Source organism: Calliphora vicina, chromosome 2 (assembly GCF_958450345.1).
Source record: "Calliphora vicina chromosome 2, idCalVici1.1, whole genome shotgun sequence".
Taxonomy (NCBI): Eukaryota; Metazoa; Arthropoda; class Insecta; order Diptera; family Calliphoridae; genus Calliphora; species Calliphora vicina.
This window is the reverse complement of record NC_088781.1, coordinates 85,092,439-85,106,006: the sequence shown is the minus strand read 5'-3', so window position 1 is coordinate 85,106,006 and position 13,568 is coordinate 85,092,439. Positions and strand designations below refer to the sequence as shown.

The following is a 13,568-nucleotide window of genomic DNA, read 5'->3' as shown; positions in this document are numbered from 1 at the left end:
AATATTCCTTTTTGGATTGTTTTAGATATTGATTAATTTAATAGTTTCGTTCAGTTATGATAAAAGACTCATTTCAAAAAAAAAGTTTCGTCTATACATGTAAATACAAACAAAGTTTCAAATACATGTAAATTAAATATGTCAGTTGTTATAGGTACATACTCATTAAACATGTTTATTGGATGTTAAAAAAATATCTAATTTAAATTTGAAATTTGTATTTGAATTGAAATGGAAAAATAAATACAAACAAAAATTTAAAGTGCAAAAAAAGGAATTTCGGTTAATCGGTTAATCGACACAAATTAATCGGTTTATTTGTTATTTGAAAATCGGCAATTTCAAATTATTCGAACAGTTAACCGTACAAAATTAATCGGTTAATCGATTGAATACCTTAATACATACCTAGTGTACTTACACACTTTACTCGAAATCATATAATTTACATATAGAAAAAGTCAATTGCTTTAGATTCGATTTATTAGAATTAGTACATTGACATTTCACATTTTATTATTAGTCATCCAAAACAATTATATCATCGCACGACGTATCTTTTGTACTCGTAGTAGCCGATGCTGTGTTACATTCATTTAACTGATATGCCTTTTGCCTCTCAGCTAGTTTTTCTTGCAAAGTTTTTGTTGGACTAATAACATTGGGAGAACTTGTACATTGTTGTTGTGGGAATTGATTCCGCATTTGCATTGTTGATACGTAACTGGATGAGGAAACGTATGGCGTTGTAGCTTTGAATGTCTTTACATCATTATGGAAGTCTTTCATGGCCATAGGCAGTTTGGCTATGGAGTTGGTAGATGATTCTGGAGAATGTAGTTTAGTATTTTTAAGTAAATTCGAATATGCAGCTAAAACATTTGCGTGGTTACTAAATATATCAATTTTGTAGATGTTTGAATCATCATTCGAAGTGTTTTGACTACTTTCACCTTGAACGGAACGGTTGTATGGTTTGAAAATTGATTTATTTTTTTGTGAGCTTTTGGGTTTATGATGGTGTTTAAAAACAGGAGAGCTCAATTGATTTTGTAATAAGACGTCATTGAATACTGTCGCTAAACGGCTTTCTTCGACGTTAGATGAATGCACATAGCTAGATGTTTCCGTTATAGCCACATTCGATGCAATGTTTTGGTTTTGCGATAACATTACATTCATACTCATATTGCTGGAAACATTCGGATTCAGTATTGTCTGGTTTTCTAATTGATTAATTGGTTTTTGTGCAATTAATGGCGTCGACGAACACACGTTTAGCTCATTATGCAGTATTTTTGAATAGAATTCTTCGAATAACTTTTGAAATTCTGGAGTATCCTTAAAAAAGAAAGAAATATATTTCTTGTTAATACCATATTATAATAATAATTTTATAATTTATTTTTTTACATTTCCTGATATTTTTGAAAACGTAAAGATGTTTTACTGTTTCAGTCATACTTGTAACGTATCATATTGAGGCCGATCACAAATAACTTACTACCACCCTACCTGATCCTTTTTTCTCAAAATTTTTCAACTTCACACTACTAGACGAATTGAGATATTTAAAAAAAAGTTCAGCGCATTGTTAATATCTTATATTCCCACCACCAAAATATATAAAACAAGTAAGAGAGCTATATTCTGCTGTGCCGAATCTTAAATACCCTTCACCAAATTATACTTAAAAAAAAAATTTTAAATATTTTTAGGTTAACAAAAATTAAATTTTATTTTTCCAATTTTTTGGAATTTTTTTTTTTCGAAATTGTTTTTTAATTTTTTTTTTAAACTTAGTGAAAAAACCAATTCGGGTTAAAAAATATTTTTTCGATTTTGACCCATTGTAGGTCCAACTTACTATGGTCTTATATACAGTAGCCCAATAAAGTCTACATACAGGAATTCAAATTAAATTTATTTCGTTGAAAGCTGTATTTGTAAGTTAAAAGTAATGAAATATATTTGTTAAAAAAATAAATTCACACTAAAAAAAATTAAAACAACATCACTTAAGTCGGGTTTGGCAACATTTCCTATCACGTCCAAAATTTCACCGTTATTAGAATTTTTGATTCTTAGTCAAAAAACGGGTTTTTTGGGTATTAATGTTCAAAATATTATGAAACTTAATAGCCCCGCCCACCAAAAAGTAGGCGTGACCGAGAATAAATTTTTCGCTATTTTACTCAGAATCAATAACTCTAATAACGGTGAACTTTTGGTCGTTATTTGAATTTTTTTTGCTAAAATCGACATAAGACATGTATTATTATACCCCAGGAAAAATTTTGTGAATTTTTGTAATGACCACTAGTTATTTTGTGAATTTTTGTAATGACCACTAGCATTCTTTTGTAAGGAGTGGTGGTTACCCAGCACATTATTTTATTTACTACACCATTTCCAATTGTATTTCAGAAGTTTCTAATTGTATTTCAGAAATTTCCAATTGAATTTCAGAAATTTCTAATTATATTTCAGAAAATTCCAATTCAATTTCAGAAATTTCCATTTATATTTCAGAAATTTCCATTTATATTTCAGAAATTTCCAATTATATTTCAGAAATTTCTAATTATATATTTCAGAATTTTCTAATTACATTTCAGAAATTTCCATTTATATTTCAGAAATTTCTAATTGTATTTCAGAAATTTCCAATTGTATTTCAGAATTTTCCAATTGTATTTCAGAAATTTCCATTTGTATTTCAGAATTTTTATTTTATACTTAAAAAGTTTCCAATTGTATTTCAGAATTTTCCAATTGTATTTCAGAAATATCCATTTGTATTTCAGAAAATTCTAATAGCAATACCAATGGATATTTCTGAAATACAAATAGAAAATTCTGAAATACAATTGGAAAATTCTGAAATACAATTAGAAACATTTTAAATATAAATTAAAAATTCTGAAATACAAATGGAAATTTCTGAAATACAATTGGAAAATTCTGAAATACAATTAGAAAATTCTGAAATACAATTAGAAAGTTCTGAAATATAATTGGAATATTCTGAAATATAATTAGAAAATTCTGAAATATAATTGGAAATTTCTGAAATATAATTGGAAATTTCTGAAATATAAATGGAAATTTCTGAAATATAAATGGAAATTTCTGAAATTGAATTGGAATTTTCTGAAATATAATTAGAAATTTCTGAAATTCAATTGGAAATTTCTGAAATACAATTACAAGGTGACAGCAGTGGCGAATTCAAATAAATACAGGCGAATTCACTTATTTTTTATATATAGAGTTTGACATACGGACGTACGGGCGAATATTTTTTATATATGTAGTTTGACATTTGTGCGTGCTATTTCTATAATCAGCTGTGCTGCCGATGGCACCTTATTAAATGCACCTTGGTAACAAACAACAATAAAAATGAAATAAGCGCAAACGCAACGTGCTCAAAGAACGTGGTTGTTGTTTTTGTACAATATGTGTTCTGTGCAGTGTTACCATATGTCAAGTTTCCCCTTTTTTTAAAGGTTTTTGAGACGCAAAAAGTTTTATTATTTAAAAAAAAAAGTTTTTTTTGGAAAATTGATATCAATAAGTTGAACCGATAATTTCAAAATGATAGTCCCCAAATTCATTCACTAAATGGGGAGATTGATTTGAATCAGGGTTTCGATATTCAGCTCTAGCAACATATTTCTTACATTTGACTATGCAATAAATATGAAATTATCTCATTTCATCACAATCAGCTAATATAAATATTCATACTGTTCGTTCGTATTACTATTAAAATTGCAATGCTAGTCTGCAATTTTTAGTAGCAAACACAATCCATTGCATATCCACCAAAATATATGTTCGTGCTTTAGTAGCACACACAGTTTTTATTTCGTGCTAATATTGCACTCCATTCGTTTTATTTTGTTGTGCTGGCAAACTTTTCTAGCAAAAATACACACTTCTGTAGTTGTGCTATAGCACAATTGACATTTCTGCAATTGATGCTATCAGTTGCTGTTCTTGATAAGTGCATAACAACATATCAGTAAACACACCCAATGTACAGTTGGGCAGAATCAAAATTTTTTTGAAATAAATCTGGCATTTCTAAACGGCTGATATGATCAGGATAAAATTTGACGCGGGCGTAGCCAAGGAGTATTCGAGTTTAAATTATTGAAATGGGCCCTACAAATGCCCCAGGGGCGGCGCTATGGGGGCTCAGAATAGGGTACTTTCGACATGCAACATTTTTAAACACGTCCCATTTTTTTGTTTCCCATTTGATTTCAAAGAGTTTTATATGTTTAGAAAGCGCTCGCCTATGTCTTGAAAAAATATGCTTGCGTATGCTATTTATCTCTTATACTTTTCGAGTTATAGGCATTTCAAAATTGAAATTTTAAAATTTTGCCATACCTTGGTCCGCTTTTTTAAAAATATAGGTCGTACTTTTGTACCGAACGGGCTCGATTTTTTTTTGTTAGTTAGACAACTAAATTATCAATAATATACAAAATATTTCAGAGTAATATCGATTATAGATCCAAAAATAAACAATTTTCAATTTAAGAATTCAAAAAATAGTAGATTTTTGCTGTTTTTTGGATGAAAAGGTGACTTAACTCTTTTTTATTAAAAAAAAACTTTCTTTAAGAACATATAACAATTTTATGTTTTTCTGTAAGGTAGCTTTACAGAGAACATTTTGGTATAAAAAACATGTCCTATTTTTTGAACATGTTGCCCTTTCGTCCTGCGGAATTTGACCTATTTTTTGATAAAAATTTCAACTTTGGGCCACATGTTCTAAAATCCCTAAGTTGGGATCAAAAAACGGAAAGCAGCTTTAGAAACCTTGATGTGTTCCCTATTTATCCCCAAAGTATTTTCCCAGCCCCGAAGGAAATGTAGACCCTATGGTTAAAATTGTAAAAAATACCATTTTCGGATTTTCGCTTAAATTTTTAGGAATTGTGGGATTCCTTTTGACCTTTTGAAAAGTTTTTTTACACTTTGTAATTTGGAATGACAAATTTAAAAAACGTTGAAAATTTCATTGAGTTTTGCTAATAAATAAAGATTTTATTACATATTACATATTTATTGAGTTTCTAAAACTAAAATTTTTATCAAAATTTTAATAGGATTGCAAATACATATTAGGAACAATTTGATCCACATTTATTCCGAACATTTTTTTTTCTTGTTTAGATATTTTAATTTTTGGTCTTACAAAAAAAATGCAAGTCAATATCTCAGTTAGATTCAAAAATATTTACACTAATGAATAATCGTTATTTCGTATTACATACTTGACAATAAAATAACTAGCAGCATCCAGATAGCCAAAAAACAAGAAATATCAATGCAACCATAGCAGAGCAACCAAAGAAATGTAAATTGCTGCCAGAGAAAATTGCTAGCACAACAAAACAAAAACGAATGCTGACGCGCAATATTAGTTCGGCAAAAAAGTGTATATGCTGCTATAGCACGAACATATATTTTGGTTGTTGTGCTACAATAACGAGTGGACAACTGGTTGTATCTGCTACTAGAAATTGCAAACTAACATTGCAATTTGTATAGTAATATATGAATAGTAACAACAAATTTATATTAGCAGAGTTATACAAAATTATAATAGTAACTATATTTTTAGTATGCAGATTGATAAAAATGTATATTTACTGCAATTGACGGCTAATATAGTAGCAATTGTAAACCCTGATTTGAATATATTGAAAGTGTCTCCAGCACTAAATTCACATAAATTATCTCAGTTTGATTACATATATGTACGAATTGGGTTTTGTAATTTTAGTATGTACTTAAAAAAGTTTTTTTGTAGAAAAAAAATTTTTTTTTAGAAATAAAAAGTTTTCTTCAAAAAATATATGGCAACACTGGTTCTGTGTATGCGTGAGAGAGTTGCTCTTTTGAGAACACGTGTTCTTTACACATTATAAAATGCTCTCTCTATTTTCTTAGTGAACAGTGTTGCCACAACCTCAAAATATTTGTAACCAAGTTTGTTTAAAAAAATAACCAAAATGCTAAAAAAATAACCAAAAAAAATTTATTGGAAACGTCATGTTTTTAACTTTTGTATATCACGTAAATAAAAAACTCAAATTTCTATTGCTGCAGTTAGATTTAAATTACATAAAGAATTAATTTATAATAAAAATGTTTTTTAGGATGTAAAATTTCGGGGTATTAACCAAATATTTTATTATATTTTTAATTAATTTTTCATTTTAATTAAAAACTATGTTCACTTGAATGTGAAGTGTTAAATTTTTATTTTTTTGTCGTTTTCGGAATATAACATTTTAGTGAGAATAAAGCTAAAAGAGTCAAATTTCAACATTCTTGAAATATCAGACAAATATTCCAAAACATACACCAGAATTATTATACTCAAAAGAATCATATGTTTACGTAGACCAGTTTAATGCTAAAAAAAAATTTCATATTCTAAGCTGCATTACCCAAAATTTATAAGAAAAATGCCAAAAAATAGGGTATGTAATGTGAATATAAAAACCGCGATATTTCGAAAACGCGAGCTGACTGGAAAAAAACATGTTTAACATTGTAGAGAGGGTTCATAAACTCGTACAAAACGTAGTTGAAATTTGCGTCACCAAAATTTCTTTTCCCCTGTGTAATTAAACCAATATTGTGAACTCATTTACTTCCCTAAATCACAAAAATCGTAAATATCTTTTAAAATAATTATTCGTTCTCACATATTTTGATATCATTTCAAAAGGCTTGAAATATAATTAGTGTATGAAAAATTATACACCTACAACAAGGATTAACACAAACCGATGTAAAAACTTTTTTATGGAGTACACCTTATATTGGTGTATATATACGATATCGCTATAACCAAAATTAAAAATAAATACATATCTACACATCAGGAAAAAAAAACAACCAATTTTGTTATAAATAACCAAAACGGCAACACTGTTAGTGAATAAGATTCAAGGTGAATTTATATACCAGGTGGTGTTGATAGCACAGCTGATTAATGTTGTTTGGATGTTTGAGCTGTCAATTATCCTGGTTTGTTGCGGCGAATGTTACAACAAATGTAAAAGTAACAAAAACAACAGTCTTTGAAATATCTATTATTAGATATCGATATTGTCTATATTAACGACTTAGTAATCTAGATATAGGTCAAAAATAGGTAAAAAATCGAGGTTGTCCTGGTTTTTTCCTTTTATCTCAGCCATTTGTTGACCGATTTTATCGATTTTAAATAGCAACCGAGCCGGAAGAATTCCGGAGATATTGATATATGAATCATGTATGTATGTTATTTGGGGGCTTCGGAAACTTGATTTCAACACGCAGACGGACATGGCTATATCGATTCCGCTATCTATAACGATCCAGAATATATATACTTTATGGGGTCGCAAATGAAAAATGTGGAAATTACAAACGGAATGACAAACTTATATATACCCTTGCCACTCATGGTGAAGGGTATAAAAATAATTGTATGTTTGAAATGCCCAACTATAATATGCATAAGCTAGCTTAAGGTAATGTCAAAATCGAACGAAAAGTCTGTCAAATGCTTAAGGAAATCCGAAGAAACTTTTCTGTGGCTAGAATGTACTTACGTGCATTCAAAACAATTTAGCCCCATTTGTACATTTTCTTCATCCTTTTCATTTATTTCTTTATTTTCTTTGTATAAAATAAACAAACAGCTGATTCCGTAAGGAATTGCTTAAGCTAGTGTATGCATATTAGAGTAACTTCGGGTAATGTGGACTACCGTTTTGTTTTTTCTAAATTTTGGCCACAATATATATGGATATTAAAAGAGTTGTGAAGCAATAAATTAGCTAATGTATTCTCTAATGGTTTTTGCAGTTGAAAATTTTTTCCGTTAAAGGATAAAAAATTTATGTGAAAATATTTTAAGGAACCCAAAAATCAGCATTAAAAAAATTGGAGGGTAATATGGACCACTATATGAGGGTAATGTGGACTAGTATTTAATACATAAAATTCATGAACCAGCTAATCATGAATGATTAAAAAATTTAATTTCAATATATTTTTATTAATACAAACTAAAAAGTCGCGTTCTTGTCTTAGATAGATTGCTTACAAAGTACATAGTTATTGTCGGGTAATATGGACCAGTAGTACATAATCAAGTAATTTAAGTGGTCCACATTACACGAACTTGGGTTACAGTGGTAAAAAGTTATTTTTACCTAATAATCTAAATGTGCTTAAATTCTTACCAAATATATGCAAAACTACGTGTCCACTTTAACTATATAAAACAACCAAACATTAAATTCTACCAAGTAACTGTACCAAATTTTGTTTCTTACTTGAGCCGAAAAAAATATTGAGCAGGCGCATTAATTTCAATACAAGAATAAAAAGTCAACATATCAATAACTCATGAAAGCAAATGTGCAATTGTCGTTTCAAACAAATTGTAAAATGTACGACAAATCAGTTGTATCATACCTTCAATAGTTTCTGAAAAAAGACACTGGTCCACATTAGACGCATAGTCCACAATACCCGAAGTTACTCTATAGTTGGGCCTTAACACACGTACAGAAAAATTATATATATAAAGATAAAGAATATAAAAGTGAATATGTGTTTGTATGGTTAAAGTCTATAGACGGCTAAACCGATATTCCATTCAAGTGGGCGTGGTACCTCCCATACAAAGTTAATTTTAAAAATTAAATATTTAGGAATCTATAATAGCTATAGTCCTCAAATTTTGCATGAGCAATTACACCATTTCACAGTGCGGCCAAAAGTCAAAAAATGTAGAAAATGATCTACAAATTGGTATATGGGGGTTTTTGATGTCGCTGATTACGAATCCGTTATCAGAATTAGCAAATTGAAATGCCCGACCTAATATCCTGTCGTACGAAAAAACTTATACTGCCTGTTCCACGATGTCGAAAGAAAAATGAGTCGAAAAAACTTGTATGAAAACCACTCAGTTTTTTAAATTCTTTCGAATAGTTTTCATACAAATTTGTTCGAATCATTTTTCTTTCGATATCGTGAACAGGCCTATAAATTAATTTGCTAATTTATTAAAACTTTTATTTTGATATTATTATGGTGTATAATGCGAAATTGGAAAAATGGGCGTGGCAACACCCACACCAAGTAAATATATATTTTCCATTATCTACAGAACTATAATTTTGACAGTCTTATAAAATGAATTAAAACAAGTAAGAGTACTATATTCGGCCGTGCCGAATCTTAAATACCCTCCACCTAAATATAATGGTATAACAACTGAAATAATATAACAGTTGTTAGTAAGACTAGTTTACGCAGATCTAATTCAGCAATTTATAATTGAAATTCCTATTAGAACATATGAAAATAAGTTAATACGTTTGGATCAAGATTTTTCCTTTTTAACCTCAAGTGAAGATTCTTCACTGAAGAAACAGATTATAAAAAAGGGTATATATATTTAGACAAATTTCAAGATATTGGGTTGTGGGACTTATATGGGAGATATGACCTATTATGAGTCGATTGTCATAAAATATTTTAACGTAATTTTTATGTATTTATATGGGAGCTGTTGCCAAATATGGACCGATATTCACAAAATTCAGTAGTATGATTTTAAATATTACTGATCTGTGTACTATTTTGATTCAATATATGGAACCTATGACCTATTATGGACCTAAGTATTTGAGTGCTATTTTTGTACAATTTCATATAAACAACGCCATTAACAAGAGTGGACCTTATATGGGAGCTATGACGAATTATGGACCAATATTTAAAAAATCTTGTAGTACGATTCTTGGATACAAATTACTGATCGGTGTAAAATTTTGGTTCAGAACAGATTATTTTGGATATTTATTATTGTGTTTTCCGGAAGTGGTTCTTATATGGAGGCTATGACCAATTATGGGCCTATCATCGTAACATTTGGTACATCGATTTTTGTATACATATACTGAACAAATTTGTTTCGAATTTCAACCTGATAACTATATTTGTTAGACATTTATGAGGAGTTTAGTGATTTTCGGGAGTGGACCTTATATGGGAGCTATGGTTAAATATGGACCGATATTCACAGTAGTATGATTGCTGGATACAAATTACTGATCTGTGCGTAATTTAATTTTGATATCGATTTGTTTTAAATATTTATTAAGGTAAATATCTTTTTCGGAAATGGGCCTTATAAGGGAGCTATGACCAGTTGTCGGCCAATCTGCGTAAAATTTGGTACAGTAATTTCTGTGTATATACTTATTATTTGTGTCGAATTTAAGTATGATAAAGCTATTTATAAGATATTTATGAGTACTTAACTGATTTTCAGAAGTGGACCTTATATGGGAGCTATGGTCAAATATGGACCGATATTCACAAAATCCTGTAGAATGATTTCTAAATATAAATTAGAGATTTGTATAAAATTTTGTTTTGATATAGATATTTTTCAGATATTTATGTAGGTTAATATGTTTTTCGGAAGTGGTCCTTATATGGGAGCTATAACCAATTATTGGCCGATCTTCATAGAATTTGGTACAGCATTTTTGGTATATATGGCGACTATTAATGACGAATTTGAACTTAATAGCTATATTTATAAGACATTTATGCTTATCTAAGTGATTTTCGGAAGTGAACTTTATATGGGGGCTATGGTCCGATCCACAAAAAATTTGGTGTTGTGATTTTTTTAAGCACGACACTTATTTTTCCTGAATTTTGTGTGGATACTGCAATTTGGTAGGCATTTACAGACCAAAGAACCATATTTCGGGACGAAATTTGTATGGGGGCTAGGAGAAATCATGGACCGATTCCTATAATTTTTACCAGACTTAGTCCTTTTAACATAAAAATAATGTGTGTAAAATTTTATGGTATTATCTGCAATATATTTGCACAAATAACAAAAACAATTTTAAAATTATCATGTTTTTTTTTAGGTTATCTCACATTTTGGTTCATAACTCTGGTTCCACTGAACCGATATTGCTGATTTTCAATACCAAACTGCTTAGGAGAACAATAAACATTTTTCTTGCAAGTTTACCAATTTTGTTTGTCTATTTTGGACGTGAGCGTGTTTTACACAGACAGACAGACAGACGGACAGACAGACGGACATAGCTCAATCGACTTAGAATTTCATAAGGATCAATAATATATATACTTTATTGGGTCTCAGATGAATATTTCTCAATGTTACACACGGAATGACAAACTTATATATACCCTCATTCACCACTTATGGTGGTGGAGGGTATAAAAATGTTTAAATATGTATTGAAAAGTCACCATAAATTGCTAGTTTATATTATGTGTATGTCTTAATTGATTCAGTGTATATTTTTCTGGCAATATATTATTTAGAAATTTACATTCAGAACGGAAGCTCCTACTAGTCGATATTTTCTGCATTTGAGGCAAGGGACCTTATAGGTCCCTTTGTAATAAGGGACCTTACTATGCAAAATTTTCAACTCCTAGGGCATTTGTTTAACCAACACAATGACAAAAAACCCCAACTAAAAATTTGCTTTATCGTCTTTTTGCCGCACAAAGGGGCATTTGTCCGCACTGTGTGTTTGTATAAATATTTGAGGCAAAAATAGGAGTAGTAGTCACAGAGGTCGTGGTACCTCCCATACGATGTTAATTAAAAAAAATCGAATATATAGGATACAATAACATATAGAGTCCATAAATTTAGTACGGTTAATCTACCATCAACATTAATATTTACCACTATTAATAGTCCGCCCATATCAATAGTGGGCGTGGCACCTCGCATAAAAACTAAAATTCATATCTATTTGTATAATTGTGATATGTAAAGCCTTGAAGCTTTCTATGAATAACTTATTTAGGCCAAAAATGGTCCTAAATAAATTATATATGTATAGAGGAAGCTTAGTAGCTATCAATATTAATATTTAGCATAGAAATGTTGAGACTACCAATGTTAAAATTTGTATACATTTGTATACACATATGTATATATGGGGGAATCAAATCAATGTCTTCCGATCTTGATGAAATTTGCACCAAGGTTAGTAATGTAGACACAATTTTTAAATTAGATTTGAGTTAGACTTAAGCTATCTTTTGAAAAAAATTGCCCATTTTGAAAAAAAAGCCAAAAAAGTTTTTAATTTTGCAAAAAAAGTCAAAAATATTTTATTTTTTAATTTTTTTTAAAGATTGAAGAAATAGCTATCAAAACTATTTGAGACAAATTTTGCTAAGATCAATAGGTAATAAGTTACTTGGATGGGAAAAAACACATGTTTGGATGTTTTTTCTCATCCAAGTATTTTTTGATTTTTTAAATTGAAAATCGTTTATTTTTGGATTCATAATTCACATTGCTCTGAAATCTTTTGTATATTATTTTTAATTTAGCTGTCTAACTATATAATCGAGTCCATTCGGTCCGTAATTACGCCCTATATTTTTAAAATAGCGGAACAAGTCCTAGTACACTTCCCTGTGGAACGCCAGCTCTAATCTTGTATTCTCTCGTCACATAATCATTGTACTTAACTCTGAAAAGTCTATTCGATAAATAAGACTCCAGCAATTTATGAGTACATAGTGGTAGTAAACATTTTATTTTATGTACTAGACCTTTATGCCATACCTTGTCAAAAGCCTGAGCAACGTCTAAAAAGACGGCAGAACAATATTTCTTTAATTCAAAAGATTTTCTAATCTCTCCAGTTAAACGATTGACCTGTTCAATGGTGCCATGATGTTCACGGAAACCAAATTGGTGTACTGGGATAATGTTTCCATCATTCAAAAAAGGTATTATCTTTTCCTGGAATATTTTCTCGAATAACTTCGACAAACAAGAGAGTAGGCTAATAGGTCTATAAGAAGATGGCGGGGTTAAATCTTCACCCGGTTTAGGTATCATTATTATTTGAGAAATTTTCCAATTTTTGGATAAATTCCTAGTTTCAAGATCGCATTAAACAATATAGATAGCACAATTATTGCCACATTTGGTAGGTTCTTAATCATTGATGGCGTTATTAAATCATATCCCGGTAATTTTTTTCAAGTCTAATTTATTTTTAATTACTCTATTAACATCCTCAGGACTAATATCGAATTGGGCTGCATCATTCATTGTTGAAGCTGGCAATTCTTCTAGTTCAAACTCATTTGCCGTGGAGTTGGCTTGAAATACTTCACTTAAATGTTCAGCAAATACTGAGGCTTTTTCTATAGCACTTCGTGTCCAGGTTCCGTCAGCATTTCTTAAAGCGCTTTTTATTTTAGTTAGTTTTTGGAGGGATTTGGCACCTAGAGTGTTCCAGAGCCGAAACAATCAATGACGTGAAGTCATTGACGGTCCTATCTACGTCTTCCTCACACTGTAAATTAGGATTTGTGTGGATATGACTGCTGATATATTTCCTATATTTTAGCCAATTTGTCTTAAAATACAAAGAGTCCTTAGGAAATCTTGGGATGTTGGGTCTCTCACAATAATTAATAATTACAGG

The 13,568-nt window shown here is 29.8% G+C and overlaps 1 protein-coding gene across 1 annotated transcript in view; it reads right to left on the bottom strand.

Moving 5' to 3' along the window:
- Window positions 1-465: 465 nt before the first annotated feature.
- LOC135950623 (probable cyclin-dependent serine/threonine-protein kinase DDB_G0292550) overlaps window positions 466-13,568 on the bottom strand; it is a 92,929-nt gene continuing 79,826 nt past the window's right edge. The window contains exon 4 of the mRNA XM_065500154.1: window positions 466-1,341. Within this exon, the coding sequence (XP_065356226.1) occupies window positions 520-1,341 (822 nt within the window). The 3' untranslated portion in view covers window positions 466-519. The remainder of the gene's footprint in view (window positions 1,342-13,568) is intronic.